The sequence below is a fragment of the Rhinichthys klamathensis genome, unplaced genomic scaffold (assembly GCF_029890125.1).
Source record: "Rhinichthys klamathensis goyatoka isolate OS25496 unplaced genomic scaffold, OSU_Roscu_1.1 h1tg000334l_1, whole genome shotgun sequence".
In the NCBI taxonomy this organism is placed as follows: Eukaryota; Metazoa; Chordata; class Actinopteri; order Cypriniformes; family Leuciscidae; genus Rhinichthys; species Rhinichthys klamathensis.
In genome coordinates, this window is record NW_026606849.1 from 753,702 (window position 1) to 777,500 (window position 23,799).

The following is a 23,799-nucleotide window of genomic DNA, read 5'->3' on the forward strand; positions in this document are numbered from 1 at the left end:
AGCACAGCTGAGATCTTACCCAGAATGCATCAGCCACACCTGCTCATCAATCAGCTCTTAACGACATTCAGCACACCTGTGAGCTCATTAGCGTGTAGATTCGCTTCAAATCACAGGTGCATTCTGGGCTTTCGTGACTAAAAGTTGTAAATATATTTAGCTTTAAATGTGTATAATATACAAAGATGGTAGGGTTGCCTGAACCCGAAATATGGGCAACACTTCACAATAAGGTTTATTGGTTAATGTACTAACATGAACTAACAAGCAATACATTTGTTACAGTATTTATTAATATCAGTTAATAAAATACAGCTGTTCATGTCAGTTCACAGTGACTAATGTTAACAAATACAACCTTTGATTTAAATAATGTATTAGTAAATGTTGAAATTAATATTAACTAAGATTAATAAATGCTGTAGAAGTTTTGCTCATTCTTAGTTCACGTTAACTAATGAACATTATTGTAAAGTGTCCCTGAAATATTTATATTCTTATAAATTCACCTTTTAGGTTTTGTAAGTGCTGCACATTTATTTAATTAATTCCTCATATTTTTAAACTTTCTGCTTTTAAAGTTTACATGAATATGGCTTTCACATTCAAGCAAAAATACCTTGTCTATGACTATGATGGTATCAATTCATAATACATTTAACATGAATGCATTAACAAAGCAGTTTAATTTTACAGCATTAATCTTTCAAATAGAACAATATTTAGGAAACTTACTTCTGATCATAAACATATCACAATTAACATTAACCGTGATCAATAAGTGATGCAGAAGTATTGCTCATTGTTAGTTCATGTTAATATCGTGGTTAACTAATATTTTGACAAAGACTGTAAATATAATTTCACTGGTAAAAGCATTTAGCTTCAGTTACGGTGCTTGAAAAGGACTAATAATTTCTTTCACACATTTATCTTTGTCACCGTTTACACATTTAGAATCATAACCTGAAAATCTCTCTTTGCCCATCTCATATATCAACACTCACAGCACTTTATCTGTAGACTTCAGTTTACATCTTTAAAGGCCGTTCTCTCAAAACGAGTTTTATCTTCACTTCAGCAACACTGACATCACCAAACTTGAGTTTTATTTAAGGATTTTACACAGGGGTTTCTTCATGTATAACTTTCCCGATTTTATTCCTAAAAAAGTGAACATTTATTTTTGGCTTTATTTGTGGAGAGCTATGAACCCAAAACAGTCTAAAAACCTTTGACAAATATATAAAAAAAGAATTTTGAACCGGACTTCATTCAATGTTGAGATTTTTTTCTAGAAAAGTATGCAAATCAGTGCATATTTAATTAGATATCACCTCATTTGTATATTTAAACAATTTAAGAAAACTTGTAATACATGCTAATGTAATCAATCGACTGGTGATATCTAGGAGTTATTCAGCAGGGGCGTCTCGCCTTGAGTTTGTGTTCCAGAGGAGAAGAAAAAGCTTTAACAGTTCGAGTACAAGTTCTAAACAGGTTCAGCGTGTGTGTGTGTGTGTGTGTGTGTGTGTGTGTGTGTGAGAGAATAAACACAGCAGCGGTCAGAGTTGCGAGACGAGTTTATTAAGCGTCTGCGATGGTGACCTCGACCTCCACGCCGGGCTCGATGCTGATGCTGGTGATCTGCTTCACGATCTCGGAGGGACTGTGCAGGTCGATGAGACGCTTGTGGATCCGCATCTGGAACCGGTCCCAGGTCTTGGAGCCCTCTCCACACGGGGTCTTCCGGGTCGTGATGCGCAGGGTCTTCAGGAGAGAAGAGAAACTTTACTCACAGAACACACTGACCAACACCACAGGGTTACAGGTCACGCGCCACAATCGAGTTACGCAGACACTTCAAGCAGTGCTTCTCAAAGTTTCGGTCGCCCCTCCCCTTTAAACCTTAATACATTTTTAAATTGTATATGTAAACGGGAACGCTGTAGTATTTTTAATAAACGGGAACGCTGTAGTATTTTTTTTTAATTTTTAGTAAACGGGAACGCTGTAGTATTTTTAATAAACGGGAACGCTGTAGCATTTAATAAACGGGAACGCTGTAGCATTTAATAAAAGGGAACGCTGTAAACGGGAACGCTGTAGTATTTTTAATAAACGGGAACGCTGTAGCATTTAATAAACGGGAACGCTGTAGCATTTAATAAACGGGAACGCTGTAGCATTTAATAAACGGGAACGTTGTAAACGGGAACGCTGTAGTATTTTTAATAAACTGGAACGCTGTAGTATTTAATAAACGGGAACGCTGTAGCATTTAATAAACGGGAACGCTGTAAACGGGAACGCTGTAGTATTTTGAATATTTTTAGTAAACGGGAACGCTGTAGTATTTAATAAAAGGGAACGCTGTAAACGGGAACACTGTGGTATTTAATAAAAGGGAACGCTGTAAATGGGAACGCTGTAGTATTTTTAGTAAACGAGAACGTTGTAAACGGGAACGCTGTAGTATTTTTAGTAAACGAGAACGCTGTAAATGGGAACGCTGTAAATGGGAACGCTGTAGTATTTTTAATATTTTTAATAAACGGGAACGCTGTAGCATTTAATAAACGGGAACGCTGTAGTATTTTTAATAAACTGGAACGCTGTAGTACTTTGAATATTTTTAGTAAACGGGAACGCTGTAGTATTTAATAAAAGGGAACGCTGTAAACGGGAACGCTGTAGTATTTAATAAAAGGGAACGCTGTAAATGGGAACGCTGTAGTATTTTTAGTAAACGAGAACGTTGTAAACGGGAACGCTGTAGTATTTAATAAAAGGGAACGCTGTAAATGGGAACGCTGTAGTATTTTTAGTAAACGAGAACGTTGTTAACGGGAACGCTGTAGTATTTTTAGTAAACGAGAACGTTGTAAACGGGAACGCTGTAGTATTTAATAAAAGGGAACGCTGTAAACGGGAACGCTGTAGTATTTAATAAAAGGGAACGCTGTAAATGGGAACGCTGTAGTATTTTTAGTAAACGAGAACGTTGTAAACGGGAACGCTGTAGTATTTTTAGTAAACGAGAACGTTGTAAACGGGAACGCTGTAGTATTTTTAGTAAACGAGAATGCTGTAAACGGGAACGCTGTAGTATTTTTAATATTTTTAGTAAACGGGAACGCTGTAGTATTTTTAGTAAACGGGAACGCTGTAGTATTTTTAATAAACGGGAACGCTGTAGTATTTAATAAACGGGAACGCTGTAGTATTTAATAAAAGGGAACGCTGTAAACGGGAACGCTGTAGTATTTTTAATAAACGGGAACGCTGTAGTATTTCATAAACGGGAACACTGTAGCATTTAATAAACGGGAACGCTGTAAACGGGAACGCTGTAGTATTTTTAATAAACAGGAACGCTGTCGTATTTAATAAACGGGAACGCTGTAGTATTTAATAAAAGGGAACGCTGTAAACGGGAACACTAGTATTTTTAATAAACAGGAACGCTGTCGTATTTAATAAACGGGACCGCTGTAGTATTTAATAAAAGGGAACGCTGTAAACAGGAACACTGTAGTATTGTTAATAAACGGGAACGCTGTAGCATTTAGTAAACGGGAGCGCTGTAAACGGGAACGCTGTAGTATTTTTAATAAACGGGAACGCTGTAGTATTTTTTATATTTTTAGTAAACGGGAACACTGTAGTATTTTTAGTAAACGGGAACGCTGTAAACGGGAACGCTGTAGTATTTTTAATAAACGGGAACGCTGTAGTATTTAATAAAAGGGAACGATGTAAAAGGGAACGCTGTAGTATTTAATAAACGGGAACGCTGTAGTATTTAATAAAAGGGAACGATGTAAAAGGGAACGCTGTAGTATTTAATAAACGGGAACGCTGTAGCATTTAATAAACGGGAACGCTGTAAACGTGAACGCTGTAGTATTTTTAATAAACGGGAACGCTGTAGTATTTTGAATATTCTTAGGAATGGGAACGCTGTAGCATTTAATAAACGGGAACGCTGTAGTATTTTTAATAAACGGGAACATTAGTATTTTGAATACTTTTAGTAAACGGGAACGCTGTAAAAGGGAACGCTGTAGTATTTAATAAAAGGGAACGCTGTAAATGGGAACGCTGTAGTATTTTTAGTAAACGAGAACGTTGTAAACGGGAACGCTGTAGTATTTAATAAAAGGGAACGCTGTAAACGGGAACGCTGTAGTATTTTTAGTAAACGAGAACGTTGTAAACGGGAACGCTGTAGTATTTAATAAAAGGGAACGCTGTAAACGGGAACGCTGTAGTATTTAATAAAAGGGAACGCTGTAGTATTTTTAGTAAACGAGAACGTTGTAAACGGGAACGCTGTAGTATTTTTAGTAAACGAGAACGCTGTAAACGGGAACGCTGTAGTATTTTTAATATTTTTAGTAAACGGGAACGCTGTAGTATTTTTAATAAACGGGAACGCTGTAGTATTTAATAAACGGGAACGCTGTAGTATTTAATAAAAGGGAACGCTGTAAACGGGAACGCTGTAGTATTTTTAATAAACGGGAACGCTGTAGTATTTCATAAACGGGAACACTGTAGCATTTAATAAACGGGAACGCTGTAAACGGGAACGCTGTAGTATTTTTAATAAACAGGAACGCTGTCGTATTTAATAAACGGGAACGCTGTAGTATTTAATAAAAGGGAACGCTGTAAACGGGAACACTGTAGTATTTTTAATAAACAGAAACGCTGTCGTATTTAATAAACGGGAACGCTGTAGTATTTAATAAAAGGGAACGCTGTAAACGGGAACACCGTAGTATTTTTAATAAACAGGAACGCTGTCGTATTTAATAAACGGGAACGCTGTAGTATTTAATAAAAGGGAACGCTGTAAACGGGAACACTGTAGTATTGTTAATAAACGGGAACGCTGTAGCATTTAGTAAACGGGAGCGCTGTAAACGGGAACGCTGTAGTATTTTTAATAAACGGGAACGCTGTAGTATTTTTTATATTTTTAGTAAACGGGAACGCTGTAGTATTTTTAGTAAACGGGAACGCTGTAAACGGGAACCCTGTAGTATTTAATAAACGGGAACGCTGTAGCATTTAATAAACGGGAACGCTGTAAACGGGAACGCTGTAGTATTTTTAATAAACGGGAACGCTGTAGTATTTTGAATATTCTTAGGAATGGGAACGCTGTAGTATTTAATAAACGGGAACGCTGTAGTATTTTTAATAAACGGGAACACTAGTATTTTGAATACTTTTAGTAAACGGGAACGCTGTAAACGGGAACGCTGTAGTATTTAATAAAAGGGAACGCTGTAAATAGGAACACTGTAGTATTTTTAATAAACGGGAACGCTGTAGCATTTAATAAACGGGAACGCTGTAGTATTTTTCATATTTTTAATAAACGGGAACGCTGTAAACGGGAACGCTGTAGTATTTTTAGTAAACGGGAACGCTGTAGTATTTTTAGTAAACGGGAACGCTGTAGTATTTTTCATATTTTTAGTAAACGGGAACGCTGTAGTATTTTTAATAAATGGGAACGCTGTAGTATTTAATAAAAGGGAACGCTGTAAACGGGAACACTAGTATTTTTTTATATTTTTAGTAAACAGGAACGCTGTAGTATTTTTAATAAACAGGAACGCTGTAGTATTTTTAATAAACGGGAACGCTGTAGTATTTAATAAAAGGGAACGCTGTAAACGGGAACACTAGTATTTTTTAATATTTTTAGTAAACGGGAACGCTGTAGTATTTAGTAAACGGGAACGCTGCAGTATTTTTAATAAACGGGAACGCTGTAGTATTTTTAATAAAAGGGAACGCTGTAGTATTTTTAATAAAAGGGAACGCTGTAAACGGGAACGCTGTAGTATTTTTTAATATTTTTAGTAAAGGGGAACGCTGTAGTATTTTTAGTAAACGGGAACGCTGTAGTATTTAATAAACGGGAACGCTGTAAACGGGAACGCTGTAGTATTTAATAAACGGGAACGCTGTAGCATTTAATAAACGGGAACGCTGCAGTATTTAATAAACGGGAACGCTGTAGTATTTTTAATAAACGGGAACGCTGTAGTATTTTTAATAAACGGGAACGCTGTAGTATTTTGAATATCTTTAGTAAACGGGAACGCTGTAAACGGGAACGTTGTAGTATTTTTAATAAACGGGAACGCTGTAGTATTTTTATATTTTTAGTAAACGGGAACGCTGTAAACGGGAACGCTGTAGTATTTAATAAACGGGAACGCTGTAGTATTTTTAATATTTTTAGTAAACGGGAAAGCTGTAAACGGGAACGCTGTAGTATTTAATAAACGGGAACGCTGTAGTATTTTTAATAAACGGGAACGCTGTAGTATTTTTAATATTTTTAGTAAACGGGAACACTGTAGCATTTAATAAACGGGAACGCTGTAGTATTTTTAATAAACGGGAACGCTGTAGTATTTAATAAAAGGGAACGCTGTAGTATTTAATAAAAGGGAACGCTGTAGTATTTAATAAAAGGGAACGCTGTAAACGGGAACACTGTAGTATTTTTAATAAACGGGAACGCTGTAGTATTTAATAAAAGGGAACGCTGTAAACGGGAACGCTGTAGTATTTTTAATAAACGGGAACGCTGTAGTATTTTTTATATTTTTAGTAAACGGGAACGCTGTGTATACATGAACGGGGTAAACATGAACGGGTCTCACCTTGGTGGGCATCCGCACGGGGCCCTTGACCTTCAGGCTCTTCTCTTTCGCACCTCGGATCAAATCAGCGCAAACTACAGAGAAGACATGATAATGAAGACCCATCCGACACACACTCACACTCACGAGTGTTCAGGGGAAAAGGGCTCAGAATAGCGTATATTATAACTCATGCTGAAGTCGTTCACATGTTATCCTCCTCATTGCCGTGTTTAGCACAGACAGGTTATCGTACACACACACACACCTTTCTCCAGAGACTTGACGTTACGGCTGGTCAGTGTGATGCGGATCCGGTGGATCGCGACCTCGGCCTCGACCGGGGCTTTACCGGTGTCTTTAAACGCCTGTAAACACACACGTGCTGTTATTCAACATCTTTACACACTCGCTTATAAACACACCCACTAAACTGAAGACCTGCACAAACACCACCTTTATTCAGGATATATACACTGCCCTTCAAGAGAATGGGATCGGTAAGATTTAATGTTTTTGAAAGTCTCTTCTGCTCACCAAGGCTGCATTTGATTAAAATACAGGAGTAATATTGTGAAATATTAACTTGAAATATGTGTTCTATGTGAATATATAGTAAAGTGTAATTTATTCCTGTGATCTAAGCTGATGTTCAGCATCATTACTCCAGTCTTCAGTGTCACATGATCCTTCAGAAATCACTCTAATATGAGGATCAAGAAACTTTTGATTATTATCAATGTTCAAAACAGTAATATGAAAAAATATAGATTTTTTTGTGTGTGTGTTTTTACAATGTAAAGTTAAAAAGAACAATTTATTTGAAATAGAATATTTTGTAACATTATAAATCTCTTTACCGCCACTTTTGATTAATTTAATACATCCTTGCTGAATAATATTATTGAATTTCTTCCCAATAAATATTTTTTTTCTGACCCCAAACTTTTGAATGAATGTTTCTTGAGCATCAGATCATATTAGAGTGATTTCTGAAGGATCATGTGACACTGAAGACTGGAGTAATGATGCTGAACATCAGCTTTGATCACGGGAATAAATTACACTTTACTGTATATTCACATAGAACGGTTATCTTAAATTGTAATATTTTACAATATTAGTTTTTTTTTATTACCTAAATGCAGCCTTGGTGAGCATAAATCTTGTTAACAATATTAAAAATCTTACCGATCCCAAACTTTTGAACAGCAGTGAACATGTGCACTGAAACTGGACTTATCCACAATGTATACAAAATGATAAAAGGGCACATTGTGCCAAAATTGTAAAAGGTATACATTGCGCAAGTTGTGTTTTTAGTATTTCCACATTTACACTGAGGTAAACAACTGATATTATTGGTGTTTTGGTTGCACAATAATCCTGAAAAAAGTATTAAGTCTGAAATGCATCGGGACTCTTATTGTTGAAGTGTTCGTACTCTACTACTCCTGAAGAGATGTTGCAATGTTATATTACTGTGATTAATACGAGTTTCCTAGTAGGAAATCGGACATGAACATCCTCAAGCAGTATAACTGGGAAACTTTTCCCAGACTAGAATTACCGAGACTTTCCCCCCATCAGTTACTTACATCGCCTCGTCTTTTTGTGAAAGTAGGGCATATTTACATATAAACATCTAGATAACGCGGGAAGTGTTTATATGAATAAGACTCTTAATATAATTTATGGCTAATAAGACTTATCTAAAATTTATTAGCAAGAATAAACCTGTCGTCCTCCGTGATTCCGGTTCTTCACAACAAAGCGTCGACGAGCTCGGAAACTCGACTTTAGAAGTGGGACATTTCCGATAGCACGTGAAGCTAGCATGTGTACAAATACTTTTGTTCGCTTATACCCTTAAACTTAAAAGTTACAACAAAAACGACATTAAATAGAAAAACAAGCAAACGCTTTAAATAAAACGGTTAATAAAATAATATTTGACCGCGAATCTCAGAAACCACGAGCCCTCAGAAAGATCAACAGCGCCACGTTTTTACTCCGATGACAAATAGACCTAAACACAGACACAATATGCGACAAAAACACTTATGATATTGGTATAACTTCAAATTACCATGATTATTAATTCCTGACCGACTTATTCGTATCAAGGGCTGAGAAGAACAGCGGTGAGTCAGGAAGGGCAACGGGATCTCAACGCGATCCTTCACGAAAGGGCGGAAAAACGGCCTGCTCGAGCTTTTATACGCTGCATACGGGCACTGCGTGACGTCAGCGTCTTGTCAGCACTTCCGCCGGAACAAGAGCATTTAGCGGGATTTTTTTATTATTATTTTTTGCTTAGCGAGATCACTGAGGATGATGGCCATTATAACGGATTACTGAACATGGCTTCAATACATTTAAATAATAATAAATAAATAAATAAATAAATAGATAAAAAATCTATTTAAAAAATAATGAAACTTAACAGAAATTTTAACATTGTCATTCATACAACAGATTTTTTTTTTGTGGGATCACTGAGGATGATGGCCATTATTATGGATACATACATGGCTTCAATAAATAAAATAAATAAATAAAATAAATCTATTAAAAAAAATAATGAAACTGAACAGACATTTTAACATTTAACATAAAACTGATTTTTTTTTTTTTTTTTTTTTTTGTGGGACCACTCGAATAAGTGAAAGTGGCTTCAATAAATATAGGCTACATAAAATAAATAAATCTATTAAAAAAATGAAACTGAACAGAAATTTTATCATTGTAACTCATAAAACAAAATACACATTGAATGTATTTTTTTTTCTCAACAACCTGAATATACTTTCCACACACACACAAAAACACTTGATAAAGTGAGTCCTTCTCGTGTTTATTGATCATTCAGTACTGTGGACAGTATTAACACTGGACCAAATCTCTCCTCTCCTCACATAGCAGCAAAGGTCGTCTGAACACACACACACACACACACACACACACCGCCGCCAACAGCCTGCCTGCCTTCACACACACCTGACACGGCGAGCCAGCGAATACATAACCTTCTCTTTGGATGATGTTAAGATTCGTCAGCTGTGCCAGCAGGTTCCCATAACACACACACACTCACACACATAGATATATATATTTATATATATATATGGGATTCTGTCTTAGGCTATACATGTACAACAGTAGTTCGTAAAATACATTAAAGTAAAATATGCATGATTAGCAATAGCAGGCCATTATCACAGAATGGCATTACAGATACATTAAAATAAAAACACATAATTATGGCTGGAATGCTATTTCATCTATCCATATCATCCATCCGCTAAATGATGTATATGCACCATATTACAAATACATTAACAATATGGCTCACATAACCCCAACACACACACACACACACACGGTTTGAAGTGTTCTGAAAGCGAGGAGAGGGTCTGTCGCAGCACCAGGGCTTCGCACTGTCCTTTAGCAGCATATCCATCAGATTATTGCAGGAGCGTCACTCATAACTCATAAACACTCGGCGTGGTGATTGTACCAATGAACAGAGAGTTCGCGCTCCCAATGATAAGGTAATCCTACACACACACGTCCACGATTCAGCAGCGATAGATGAACGACTTCACTCGTTTAGATGAGCTCATTAGGCCCGATCCACACGGGCCTGAAGCGGTCGGACACACTACGGTCGGTGTAGTGTGTGTTTTACAATCGCCTGGACACATTTCTGAATGTCTTGGGAATCATTGTGAACTGCAATGTAAACATGCATCGTGTAACATGAACCCTAAACATGTTATTCTTGTTTTACTGAAGAAATCAGTGTGTAATGCTGAACAAGTGTTTGTTGGGTGAAACCGTTGCTATTGTTTGAGACATGTGTTAGCGCATTTTGTATGTGAAATTTACTGAAAGTTTGTTTGGAGAACTGTGTAAAGAGTTAAAAAAAAATCATAAGTATTGAAAAATGTGCCCTAGCGATTGTAAAAAACTATAGTATGTAGGCTACTCGCTAAAGTGATTTTGCTTGAATTGACCTTTTTTTTGGCTGAAGCCTCATTTTCTGAGACACTGACAGTTTGATATTTTGTGCAATAAAGCAAAACAACAATAAAAACAACAAATCAACACTGTATGAAGTGTACCTGTAAAAAAGATCACACATATAGCATTGTGTATGTATGCTTAAAAATCTTCTAAAGGCTAATTACGATATCTAAACTAATGTATGACAGTTACTTTCACAAAATAAAGGGCATATTATTTTTTCTGAAAGTGCTATTATGAAACATACGCCCCAAACAGGGGTTTCTCTGAATGTTTAAGCTTTTAACAACCTTCAGCTTTCGACAAACTAAATAAAAAAGACATTTACAGACTCTCACACACACACACACACGTATCTCTAGCAGTGTTGGGGAAAGTTACTTTTAAAAGTAATGTGTTACAATATTGTGTTACTCCCTAAAAAGTAACTAATTGCGTTACTTATTTACTTTTTATGGAAAGTTATGTGTTACGTTACTTTTGCCTAACTTTTTCTCACCTGGGCTGATGGTCTTGCTGGTTTATTTTTTAATAAAAAAAAAAAAATATATATATATCTTGGCAAATGTAAAGGCATTTTCACAGCAAAAGTGAATTGAATAAGCCTCAGGCTGAAGGAAAAGCAAATTCACGATTATACAGTAGAGGTCAATAAATGGGGGGAAAAAAGTAACTTTATTTGAAACAGTAACTCAGATATTTGTAACTCTGAGGGCCCTATTTTAGCGATCTAAGCTCATGGTCTAAAGCGTACGGCGCAAGTGCACTTATGGCGTCCGAATCCACTTTTGCTAGTTTAACGACGGGACAAATGGTCGGTGCTCCCGGCGCTGGTCTAAATGGGTCGTCTAATTCTCTTAACGAGTAATGGGTGTGTTTTGGGAGTAACGTGCAATAAACCAATCAGAGTCTCGTCTCCCATTCCCTTTAAAAGCCAGTTGCGCTCCCGTTGGCGGATTCGCTATTTACATGGCGGAATTAGCAAGCGGAAAGACTTCGCTTCTCTAGCGTGGAAACTGATCTGCTCGTGCGCGACATTAAAGCTGTGTGTGTGTGTGTGTGTGAGGTTAACGCGTGCAAGCACAGCATCTACGGGACAAAGTGAGTGTAATAAGCAGAGTGTGTGTGTGTAATAAGCGCGTTGTGGACCCGCCTATAGGCTCATCTTACTAACGCGCTCTTTAAATAAAAAAAAAAAAATTGTGTCATTGACTTTAGAGCAATTTCAGTTCCTCAAAATGCATTTGCTATTTCAAAAATGTGACGCAGGACGTAAAAAAATGAAAAGTGCGTTGGGCTGAAACTAGCAAAAAACTCTTGCGTCGCGCCTGGCGTATGATAGGGCCCAGAGAGTTTTCAATTTAAAAGTAATGCGCTACTTTACTCGTTACTTTAAAAGGGTAATCTGATTACGCAACTTAAGTTACTTGGAAAGCTTTACCCCCAACACTGGTCTCTAGAGCAGTGAATCTCAACCATTTTGACTTCACTCCCTCCCCACTCATACTGAGGCATTCCTACTCAACTGCTGCATTCTGGGACAGATCATGTGACCGATCACATCATATCTGTGCGGACTCCCGTTAGTAGCCGACACATTGCGTCACTGGCCATTTGCATAAAGTCGAGTCCCTTGTGTCGCCTCGAATCGCCAGCTCTCACTGAAAACGAATGACTTTTGCAAAATCGCTGTCAATGCGAAAAACCTTCATTTGATTTAGAGACTAAATCTTCAGCTTATGTTCAGAGAGAAGTCAAGGTGATGTCACAGATTGTATTTTGGAGTTTTATAAGCCGAGACAGCAGAAACTGGTTCATCGTTAGCCTTGATCAGTGCAACAGCCAGCATTCGGGTGGATGAGGTTGAATAAAGTAAGAGTGTGTGTGTGTGTGTGTGTGTGTGTGATTCTTCGTCCTTCTTTCCCTTTGTTGGTGTGAATTGTGAAGCATTCCTGCGCTGGTGTCCTTTGAGGCCCTTACAACGAGCAGCAGCATGAAGGCAAACAGCCATCAAAAAACAAAAAACATAACGAGATGAGCCTTCCTCTCTATAGCTATGAAGGTTTTGGTTGCCTTTGGCTGTAAATAGTTGTGACATGGTCACTAAAACGCTGGTAGATCAGTACCCAACAGTTCATGAGCCATACAACAAACAAAGAGATGGAAACAACATTAGATCAATGATCTTTTAGCTTTGATGGAACTTCGACACCGCTAGTGTTAATTATGAGAGGACATTAAAACTATGCACTGTCTCTGTCGGCATTTTGAGAGCTAAACGTCACTGCAAACTGAGCTCTGCTTCTTAACATTCAGTTACAGTAAACACCTCTAGAACATAAAACGAGTAATGCATCTGTAATCTCTTGAATGAGCAAACGTGTGATACTGTCCTCAAGACTTTCCTTTAGGAATGCACGATATATCGGCCACCATATCGGTATCAGCCAATATATGTTCATTTTTAATGCTATCGTTATCGGCCTAATACCGATAAATAATGGAATTGTTTCCTTCAGCTGAGAGACCCTTCACTATTCAACATGATGGTTTTGAATTGCTTGAAATATGATTGGACTCACTTCAAAAAAGGAAAATACAGTTACGTGCAACATGTGCAGCGCAAGTGTGTCATATCGGCTACAAAAAATTATTATGAGATAATTGTTTGTTTGGGACGTGGCTTTTAATTCTGAAACTTGTGTTTTTGTAATCAGGTTCTCAAAAATTATATCAAAATTTGGATTTAGATTTATCAGCCAATATATCGGTTATCAAATATAAAGTGTTATCGGTTATCGGTATCGGCCAAAATGTTCATATCGGAGCATCCCTACTTTCCTTCAAAATGCGGTGATTTGTTGGACTGTGCTTGTTCGAACTTGATTAAGAGCTAAGTTGATGATAAAAAGTGCACTTTGTTTGTTTGTGAATGTATTTGGGCTACTGGAAGGCTTGGTGGAAGCGAGGCAGGGTGGTGGTTGTATTCAGAGATGGTGGGTGTGTGTAACTGGGAGCGAGTGCATTGCTTTGCGAGTGTGAGATTGTGTGAAGAAGGCTAAGAGGCTCCGGTGTGTCTTGGATGGGCGTGGCCAGCAGCCCCTCCTCTTGGTTGTAAGCCACTCCCAAAGTAGGCCCCGCCCCCTGGCTGTAAGGCAGAAAATTAAACAGTGGGGACAGAAAGTCCAGGGACGACGTCGTCTCTCCAGTCACCGTGGCGGAAGCGCTCAGCTTGGGTGTATCTTCAGCCTGTAGCTCGAGGAGATAGCTTTCGAGCTCCGCTCTTAGCGGCGGAGTTGGCGAGTAAGAAGCATGACCAAGTGGATATCTTAGCGTGAGTGGCCCGGATGCTGGTGAGGATTGAGACTCCATTAAATCGACAGGCTCCGCCTTCACCCTTAGCAGCTCATGAGCGTGGCTTTTCTTAACATGGCGGGTAAGATGGTCCTTACGGCCGAATCGCTGAGCGCAATACTGGCACAGAAAGTCCTTGCGTCCCGTATGCACCACCAAGTGGCGTCGCACGTCCTTACGGGTGTAAAAGCGCCGTTCGCAGTGTTCGCACTGATGTCGCTTCTCTTTAGTCGCGGTAGCGCTTTTCCCAGCATGCCCGCGCAGGTGTTCCAGCAGCAGGGGAGTACTCGGGTATGACTGCAGACACACCTGGCAGGTGAGGTCTCCACGGTGAGCAGCATGAAGGGCTTGGTGCCTTCGAAAGCCAAGTTTGGTGTTGTAGCTCTTGCCGCATTCCGTGCAGCTGAAAGCCTCCTTGTTGGGGTCGTGTGTGTGGAGGTGGTTCTTCAGGTGATCTTTACGGTGGAACATCTTCTCGCAGTAGCTGCACTTGTGGGTCTTTTCTGGCGAGTGTGTGGCCATGTGCCTATGGACACAAATATGCATTAGTGTACACTGACCATACCAGGAGCTATTCCTTTTGATGACCAAATGTCATATAATAGGGGCCTTTCACACCGGGTAGTTCTAGGAACTTAGTTTATCGTTCACCTAACCTAGCCACCAGGGTGGTTCCCGAGAACTAATGGTTCCCTTAGGAACATTTTCCTGGTTACATTTGCACCGCCAGTAGGAACTCTGAAGTAGGAACTTCTTGTAGTGACTTTTATTTTGATGGCGCTGAGAACACCAGAGCCTGAGCTCACAGTGCTCACATTCTCTGTGTTCATTAGTTTACGATCTGTCTAACAGTCCTGTCTAATACATTATTAGATAGAACTGTTAGACAAAGAAAGTAGACAGCATTTGAAAAGTTATTAGTGTTTGCCGTGTGATTGATATCCAGTGTCGCTAGCTGAGCAGAAACACATAATCATGTTTCTCTTGGTCCCCTCAAAGTTGCGTTGGATTTTCTTCTCAGCGTAAAGGTTAAGAGGCGCATCTATCACTGTTTTACATGTTTATAGAGTTAGTTTCTGGAGTAAATATATAGGCTATAATCTGTGTTTTTACACAGCTTTTTTTTTTAAATGGCGGGTGATGGACAGTGTATCAGTGTACACTTAAGTCACTGGTAGTTCCTATAGTGATGGTTTAGACCCAACTCTAGAGTAGGAGCTAAATTAGTTCCTCCAAAAGGAGTTCATTGAACTAAAATCGTTCCTAGTTTCTGTGGTGCAAACATGCCAAAAACCAGGTACTTCAGCCAATAGTTCCAGCAACTATGAAAAGGTTCTTCTGGTGCGAAAGCCACTAATGAAATTGAGTCTTGGAAAATGTGTTTATAAAGAACTCTATGAAAACACTATATACTATTTTCATATTGTGAAACAGACTTCACAACACCTCAACATTGATAACACCGAACAAAGAACTAAATGAAGATAGGATTTAAATACACAGAGGAACAAAAGAGCAAATTATCTGGAGAACAGGTAAAAGGAATCGTTAATCGAACATACAGGAAACTAGGTCAAATGACAGGGTACACAGGCAAACAGGAACATAACTTAAACAAACTGAAAACTAAATCAAAATAGAGCTAGGAGCAGGAGTAGCCAGGAGCAGGACTAGCCAGGAGCAGTAGCCAGGAGGAGCCAGGAGCAGGAGGAGCTCGGAGCAGAAGATGCCAGGAGCAGGAGGAGCCAGGAGCAGTAGGAGCAGGAGGAGCCAGGAGCAGGAGGAGCTAGGAGCAGTAGCCAGGAGGAGCTAGGAGCAGGAGGAGCAATGAGCAGGATTAGCAAGGAGCAGGAGTACCCAGGAGCAGGAGGAGCTAGGAGCAGGAGAAGCCAGGAGGAGGAGGAGCCAGGAGGAGTAGCAGCCAGGAAGAGGCAGGAGCCAGGAGTAGGAGGAGCCAGGAGCAGGAGGAGTCAGGAGCAGAAGGAGCCAGGAGCAGGAGGAGCCAGGAGCAGGTGGAGTCAGGAGGAGGAGAAGCCAGGAGCAGGAGGAGCTAGGAGCAGTAGCCAGGAGGAGCTAGGAGCAGGAGGAGCAATGAACAGGAGTAGCCAGGAGCAGGAGTACCCAGGAGCAGGAGGAGCTAGGAGCAGGAGAAGCCAGGAGGAGGAGGAGCCAGGAGGAGTAGCAGCCAGGAGTAGCCAGGAGCAGGAAGAGGCAGGAGCCAGGAGCAGGAGGAGCCAGGAGCAGGAGGAGTCAGGAGTAGAAGGAGCCAGGAGGAGCCAGGAGCAGGTGGAGTCAGGAGGAGGAGAAGCCAGGAGCAGGAGGAGCCAGGAGCAGGAGAAGTCAGGAGCAGGAGAAGTCAGGAGCAGGAGAAGACAGAAGCAGGAGTAGCCAGGAGCAAGGAGCAGGAGGAGCCAGGAGCAGGAGGAGGCAGGAGCCAGGAGCAGGAGGAGCCAGGAGCAGGAGGAGTCAGGAGCAGAAGGAGCCAAGAGCAGGAGGAGCCAGGAGCAGGTGGAGTCAGGAGGAGGAGAAGCCAGGAGCAGGAGAAGTCAGGAGCAGGAGGAGTCAGGAGCAGGAGTAGCCAGGAGCAGGAGGAGCCAGGAGCAGGAGGAGCCAGGAGCAGGAGGAGCCAGGAGCAGGACTAGCCAGGAGCAGGAGGAGCCAGGAGCAGGAGGAGCCAGGAGCAGGAGAAGACAGAAGCAGGAGTAGCCAGGAGGAGGACAAGCCAGAAGCACTAGTAACCAGGGGGAGGAGTAGGCAGGAGGAGTCAGGAGCAGGAGGAGCCAGGAGCAGGAGGAGCCAGGAGCAGGAGGTGCCAGGAGCAGGAGTAGCCAAGAGCAGGAATAGCCAAGAGCAGGAGTAGCCAAGAGCAGGAGTAGCCAGGACCAGGAGGAGCCAAGAGCAGGAAGCCAGCAAGATGATCCAAGGCAAGGTCGCAGGAGGGGGGAGCCATGGTGGAGGCCTAGGATGAGGGACCAGGGATGCGATCTCCTGTGACAGAGCCGGCTGTGGTAGAGATCCAAACGGAGCCGAGGAGCCACAGATCCAGGGTGACAGTGCAGGTCTGGAGGGCCAAGGTGGAGTTGACGGCTCTCGGGACAGAGGCAGAGGCGGGGACCTGGAAGACCGCGGTGGAGTCGGAGCAACGAGGACAACGGCAGAGACGGAGGGATGGCGGAACCGATGGTCCGTAGGGATGGAGGGCTGAGGCATGGCCGGAGGCCAGGAATCCCATGGTGGAAACAGGGTGACGCCTGACCAAGGTGAAGATGGAGGAACGAAGGAGCCAGTGGGAGGAGGGACCCCGGTCGAGACGAGGGAGCATGGAGCCAAGGTGGAACTGCAGGGTCGGAGGCCCGAGGTGTCAGTGGCTGGAGGCAGAGAGAGGGGTTCCTCACACCAAGATGGAGCTGGGGACTGGAAGGTTTGAGGCAGATCCACACCACCAGATGGAACTGAGCATGAGCCGAGGGACTGACAGAAAACAGCGGTGACAGGTTTTGGGGAACTGGCTGGCTTTGGTAGAGGAGGTGAGAGAGGGAGGCTGGGAGCGATCACAGGGTGCGAAGACAACATGGGGCTGGGGTGCGTTCCCCATACAACGCCGTAACTCGGTGCTTCACTACCATAGTACGATGCATCGTTGAAGAAGACCACTATCTAGTCACGACTGTTTCCCACAACAGTATTGTCGCAAATTGGTCGTTCAACCAAGTTGGTTAATGATGTCACGCACGTAAGGGAGTAATAACTACTGTTAATGAATCTGTTTGAGATCGAATTAATGCTAGATGTCTTGCTATAATTAAGAACAGTTATTTTGCTTTATTTACGAATTCAATCATAGGCTCGTTCTTACGTTCTAGAGCACATACGCACATGCGCACTCTTAAAAAATGACATTTGTATGTATTTTAAATTAAAGATACAGGTTGTACTGAATGTCAGCTTGCTTATTTTGCTCAAGATAAGGATTTATTGAGTCCACATGTCATGCAAACAAGAAACTCTGCTTCTAACCACAGGTCGAGAGCTGTCGTTCCAAACACACAACTTTGCGATGCCGTTTGCAGATGTTAGTTGGAATGATGGTTTCGAGAAACACAGACTCGTTGAACTATGCTGATAACGACGGAACTTGCGACCATACTGGGCTAACGATGCTTTTGGGAAACGCACCCCAGAGCGGGACCAGTGTAGAAACAGGAGACTTGGCTAGGCGGAACCAGCGGTGAAGGGAGATTAAGCGGAATAATTCACAGTCAGAGGCCAGTGGCAGCTCAGCACCAGTGGCGGGGGTGTGGGCGGGGCTCTATTCCGTGCCCATGAATACCACAAGAACTCCCTCGGGGATAGACGTTGTTGCCGGCTCGCACACCTGGTCACGTTGTTGGGCTCCGGGACGGGGTACTGCTCAGGTTGGTCTTTTGGCTCGTTGTCCGAGGCAGGCTCTGGCTCCGTGTCTGTGGTGGGCACAGGGGAAGGCTGACTGGGCTTTGGGTCTGGAATGGGGCTGGTTGTCACGAGGACCACTCCCTGGGAGGCGTGCCCTGAGCGAGAGAGCGGTCGGGAGAGTGCGTTTGGTGTCCAGGGAGTTGTCTTTCTGCTCCAGGCTCAACAGGGGAACAGCAGGAGGGTTCATGGTGATGGAGGGGGGGAAAAGGAACCAAAAAAAATGCAGCAAAAATACTGTATTTGGTTCTGTGTTTTGGGTAATGGGCTGTTATATCTAACGAAAAGCATGACAGGAATAATCCAAGGAAACAGTGTTTAATGAACACTCAGGAAAACGGACTTCACGACACCTTAACATTGAGGACACCGAACAAAGAGATGAATAAAGACAGGATTTAAATACACAGAAGAACAAAAGAGCTAATTACATTTACTTTTATCCAAAGCGACTTACAGATGAGAATAGAAGCAGTTAAACTAACAGTAGGACAACAATATGCAAGTGCTATGACCCTTCTCAGTTTAATCTAACGGAGTGCAATTATTTATTCTTTTTTTTATCAAGAGAAGAGAAAGTATAATTTTATAATTAATTGGAGAACAGGTGAAAGTAATCATTAAAGTCCCCCAGCTTTTAATGTTGTTTATGTGTCTATGTGGTGTGTGTTTAATACGCTGTAAGACACACCATGTGTAAGTTCATAAGTCGACAGCATTGCTGAGTATTTCCTCCTTAAAACTGCAGTGAACCAAAGACAGCCTCAAAAACACGGTTTGAAATCGCTGGTGTTTCTGACGTCCCAAACGACCTTGTAACCAATCAGATCAACGTGTGATCGTCAACCAGTGGATCTCTGAGCTGAGGGAGTGAGTGGAGGCGGGGCTCATTTGCATATTCATAGTACCACTGCGTATACTAAATGAGGCAAGGGTGTCGAGTTACATTCAAGATATTTTAAGGCATGAAGAATTTTTTTTTTAAATATGTAATTTTGGTGAGTTTTAAGGGAAATGAGGTGTCAAAAGAAAGGGTATCTACTCGCCTATGTACAAATTCAGAGAGAGTGGGTTCGCATCAGAGACCTATAATGGGCAGTAAATGGTTTGTTAGAATACAAGTACCTACCGTAGGAGTTTATACTTGGAGACGAAGGCCTTGGTGCAGTCGGTGTGTGTGCAGCGATACGGCCTTTCCCCCGTGTGGGAGTACGAGTGTACCTTCAGCTTCTCCAAGCTGTTGAAGGCCTTCTCGCACAACTGACAGGAGAAGTTCTTCCTCGCTTTCCCCTCTACTCTCCTCTTCCTCGCTCGACAGTGTTCTGCCGCGTCGTTGGGAGATACTGTTGCCATGGCAACCTAGCGACAGCAAGCCATGCGTTGGACACGAGCGATACGTCCCGGCACAGAGAGCGCGTAAAAGCCCCAATCGTCAACACAGCAGAGACGCAAGGCCCTGAGAAATAGAGAGCAACAAAAACAAACATTACAAAAGACTCTTTAGAGATTTTACTGCTTTTTCTGAAGCCAAAACTCCATATAATAACAATAACTTACAATTTAATATATACATTAGCTAAAACTAGTAAAGTTTGATGACATTACTTTGAAAAGCTTGAAGTTTGAAGATTTTATTCAGTCAATAAAACGTTGTTAACATGTTCTAGCACATTGCTAACATGTTTTAGCAAGTTGCTAACATGTTTTTCCACGATTAATTATCACATTGCTAGTATGTTTTTAGCATGAAATAGCACTTTGCTAACAAGTTTCTAACAAGAGTTAACACATTGCTAGCATGTTTTAGCATGGATTAGCACATTGCTAGCATGAACTAACACATTGCTAGTAGTCTGTTTTTGATCTCATTCTTTTAGGGTACGTTTACATGACAACGATGTACTAAAACGTAAAAGTTTTTCCTTTCAGTTTTCCGCGTACAGACGACAACATTGTCAAAATGATCCCCGTTCACACGGATCCGCGAGAACTGTTAAAAACGCTTTTATTCTGCCTCCGGGCCAGTAGATGGCGATGTCACTTTGTAAAGAAACACTAGAGTGAGCACGTAACATGCATGCGCATGAAAAACCCCTAAGGGGCCGTTTACACGACACCGATGTCAAGTAAAAACTTTGTATGCATTTACGACCGTTCATTTACACGACATCGGCGTTTTGGGGGTCTGAAAACGCAAGCTTTTGAAAACTATACGTTATCGTCTCCGTATAAAGTACAAAAACGCAAGTTTGTGAAGACGGTGACGTCATGCGTATTACAAGTTCAATCTATAGGTTCAATCTTTACACGGTGACATCGCCACCTACTGGCCTGGCAGCAGAATACAGGTGTTTTTAACCGTTTTCATGGATCCGTGATCGTTTTGACTCGTCTGTATGAGAAAAACTCAAAGGAAAAACTTTCCGTTTTTAGTACACCGTTGTCGTGTTCGACCCCTCAGGATCTAGTAACTCTTTAATCACCTCAGCAGTGTTTCGCACTGATCACACCTTCTCGTTTACAACGCCTTGGGATTGCATTCACTTTATGAATGTATAAAATCACTTAGTTTAAGACGTTTTTAATGCTATACAAACCCCTCACTTCACACAATTCATTCCGTGTGCGTCTTTCCTATTTCAGCTGAATATTGCCAATGAAAAGTCAATATAAAGCTTTAATGTTTAATTCCAGCCAGAATAAATGTTTTCTCTCACACTTTTCCTTTATAACTGTTCCATGCTGGATTAGGCACTATATCTAACAACTCTGTAAATATTTAAGCATTTTAAAAAAATTATAATAAATAAATAAATAAAATGTTTAAACCAATTTATTCTTACTTATTAATTTATTCTCATATGCCTTCTAACATCTAATCAGCTCTTTCATTTCTATTATTCATAAAAATATGTAAAATTACTTAAATGGCATCAAAATTTTAGTATTTCAATTTTGGTAATGCTTACTATGCTAATTAAATGGCTAATATATTTAAGGCAAGGCTATTTAATTTATATAGCACATTTCATACACTATGGCAATACAAAGTGCTTCACAGAAAGGAATTGAAATAATCACAAAACAAAAGCAAGGAAAATTAAAACAGTTATAAAAGAAATTAAGAGATATATGATACAGTTATACAATGAATTTAGCTTAAATTACTATATATTTAGGTATAAACTAGAAAAAATATATATACTTTCCCCAAAATATTCTTATATTTTTAAATACATTTCTGGTCTGTAGTACAGTTATGTAAAAATAATAAAAATAAAATATATGTATATACTGTATTGCATTTAGGTCTCTTTGGGCAATATGACTAATGCCTGCAGAGTTTCATCATTTAGTTACACATATTTTTGATGCATCTAAGAAATAATCCATACAAGAGAAAGAACTGTCAGAACTTCAATAGCAACCTGATTGAATTGTGAATGAACAGTTTTAAATTATACCAAATAAAACATTTAGTTCTCAACGAAAATTAAGCAAACAAAACTAAACAAAAAAACATAAAACAATCTACATTGATGAACTAATCTTCAAAGTCATATTGCTGCACCAAATCTTATTTGTAAAACAAACACGGAACGGAACATATAGCCTACTGTAATTATTACCCAGTAAATGATAGTAGTACACAATAAAATATCTATGAAACACCTGTAAAATAGCCTTCAGAAAATACAGTAGGCTACATTTTACCGACTGATTTTTTTTACAGTGATTTCATTACGCAGTCCAACATCATTTCACCGTTTAGACAAGAGATTAAACAAGCATTATGAGGTGTACATGTGTGAATATGAGGCTGTTATGACGCTAAATCTCTTTCTGCGACACCGGTTCTGCGCGGGAAACCTCTGACGTGTTCTGTGCGAACTTTCTTCCACTCGCAGCAACAGAAGAACATCCGTAACAACCGCGCGGTAAACCCGGTAAACCCGGTGACCCCCGTCAGCTCGAAGCCCTAAACGAGAGCATCGGGGGGTGGAGGTGCAATAACTCCCGCAGATGAGATGCGAATCATAAAATACACCTTATACTAATATAGAAATACTCGCACACACACACACACACATGATCAAATAAACATTGAAACGACTGCACATTAAAAATAGACTTTTCCCCGATTTTAACAGTTCGATCATGAATGCCGCACGAGCGCCATCATCACATGCACGAGCATATGAAACTATTGATTGTGAGCTATAAATCTGCGCTGAGATTCTGGAGAAGCGCACCACACCCGCGTCTAATATCAACTAATAACTCTGATATTATATATGACTGATCTCCCAGTGTCCATTAAATCATCATTATGTGCTTTGATGTTTATGATCCACCAATCGCATCCTGATCACAGTGGGACTTTCTCTCAGAGCATCTCATAATAATTAGTTAGTCCTTCACTTCTCCCACCATTTTGGTTGTTTGCGATATTGACAAGCAGCTTCTCTCGCTATAGTGACTCAATGACACCCCTAATATAGTCAACAAACACACTGACCGCGACTCACACACTGCGAACTCTGTGTCGAAATTAAACCGCGTGTTTATTAAACACGGAAAGGTCCTTGTATCACAAATCCTGTCAGAAGTTTCGCGCGGCGCGCACTTTTTAGCGTTTAAACGCGCGTGAGTTCGCCACACTATCCCGTCGCTATTATTCCCAGAGAAAACTAATGTTTCAAAAACTTTTTGCAACTTTTTACAACCACTTCTCTGTTTATTGACATTCGTCCGCGCGCAAAGTGACTTGACAGAAACAAACACCAGAATAATGTTCGATCTTCTGTATAATTCAGTCTTTCATTGCTGTTCTCTTCAGTTTTAGACTCTGCGCTGATTAACACAAAACTTTCCCCCCCCCTCTTGCTCTCCCCTCTCTCATAATTTGAATAACCCCGATATTTTAATTAAAGAACGCCGTAACAATTTTCGTAATATGTGTGAAACTCACCGTAGGAGCGTTAACATCCTTTCTAGGGTGTTTTTCTTGACTTTCAACTATTTCCCGGATTTTTAATAATTTTTTTCTCATATTTTTTGCTAGACGCGGCGGGCCTAAAAATTGTTTGCTTTCCCCTCTTTCCAGCAGCCATTGTGTATATGCGCTGCGATGCAACCAAACCCCAGCCCAGGCCACGCCCACCGATACGCCCTCCTCCCTCGCGCTCGTGATTTGTGTAACAAACTGTCATTTTCTGATTTCACCGCCACTGACTTTCCCCTTAGGAAAATCTCAAATGTAGGACTCGTCGGTGGTTCTGTCAATCGCTGC

General features: G+C 40.8%; 2 protein-coding genes and 1 non-coding gene across 4 annotated transcripts in view; all 3 read right to left on the reverse strand.

Annotated features, from left to right (window-relative positions):
• Positions 1-1,565: 1,565 nt before the first annotated feature.
• The window catches only part of rps20 (ribosomal protein S20), a 140,473-nt gene continuing 118,239 nt past the window's right edge, over positions 1,566-23,799 (reverse strand). The window contains exons 1-4 of one of the 2 annotated variants that reach the window (XM_056272352.1): positions 8,764-8,918; positions 6,943-7,042; positions 6,696-6,769; positions 1,566-1,770 (exon numbers count right to left, since the gene is read on the reverse strand). In XM_056272352.1, the coding sequence (XP_056128327.1) occupies positions 1,588-1,770; positions 6,696-6,769; positions 6,943-7,042; positions 8,764-8,766 (360 nt within the window). In that variant the 5' untranslated portion in view covers positions 8,767-8,918 and the 3' untranslated portion in view covers positions 1,566-1,587. Of the gene's footprint in view, positions 1,771-6,695; positions 6,770-6,942; positions 7,043-8,763; positions 8,919-23,799 lie in introns of those variants that run through there. The other variant, XM_056272351.1, reaches the window with a different exon arrangement.
• Positions 6,836-6,904, reverse strand: LOC130106296 (small nucleolar RNA U54). Its single transcript, XR_008809705.1, has one exon. It is a non-coding gene; the product is annotated as a small nucleolar RNA U54 (small nucleolar RNA).
• On the reverse strand, positions 13,552-23,630 carry plag1 (pleiomorphic adenoma gene 1). The gene is made up of 3 exons (XM_056272342.1): positions 23,479-23,630; positions 19,636-19,962; positions 13,552-14,583 (listed from the first exon to the last, which is right to left on the reverse strand). Exons 2-3 carry the CDS (start codon positions 19,857-19,859, stop codon positions 13,647-13,649), a joined length of 1,161 nt encoding a protein of 386 aa, XP_056128317.1. The 5' UTR covers positions 19,860-19,962; positions 23,479-23,630; the 3' UTR covers positions 13,552-13,646.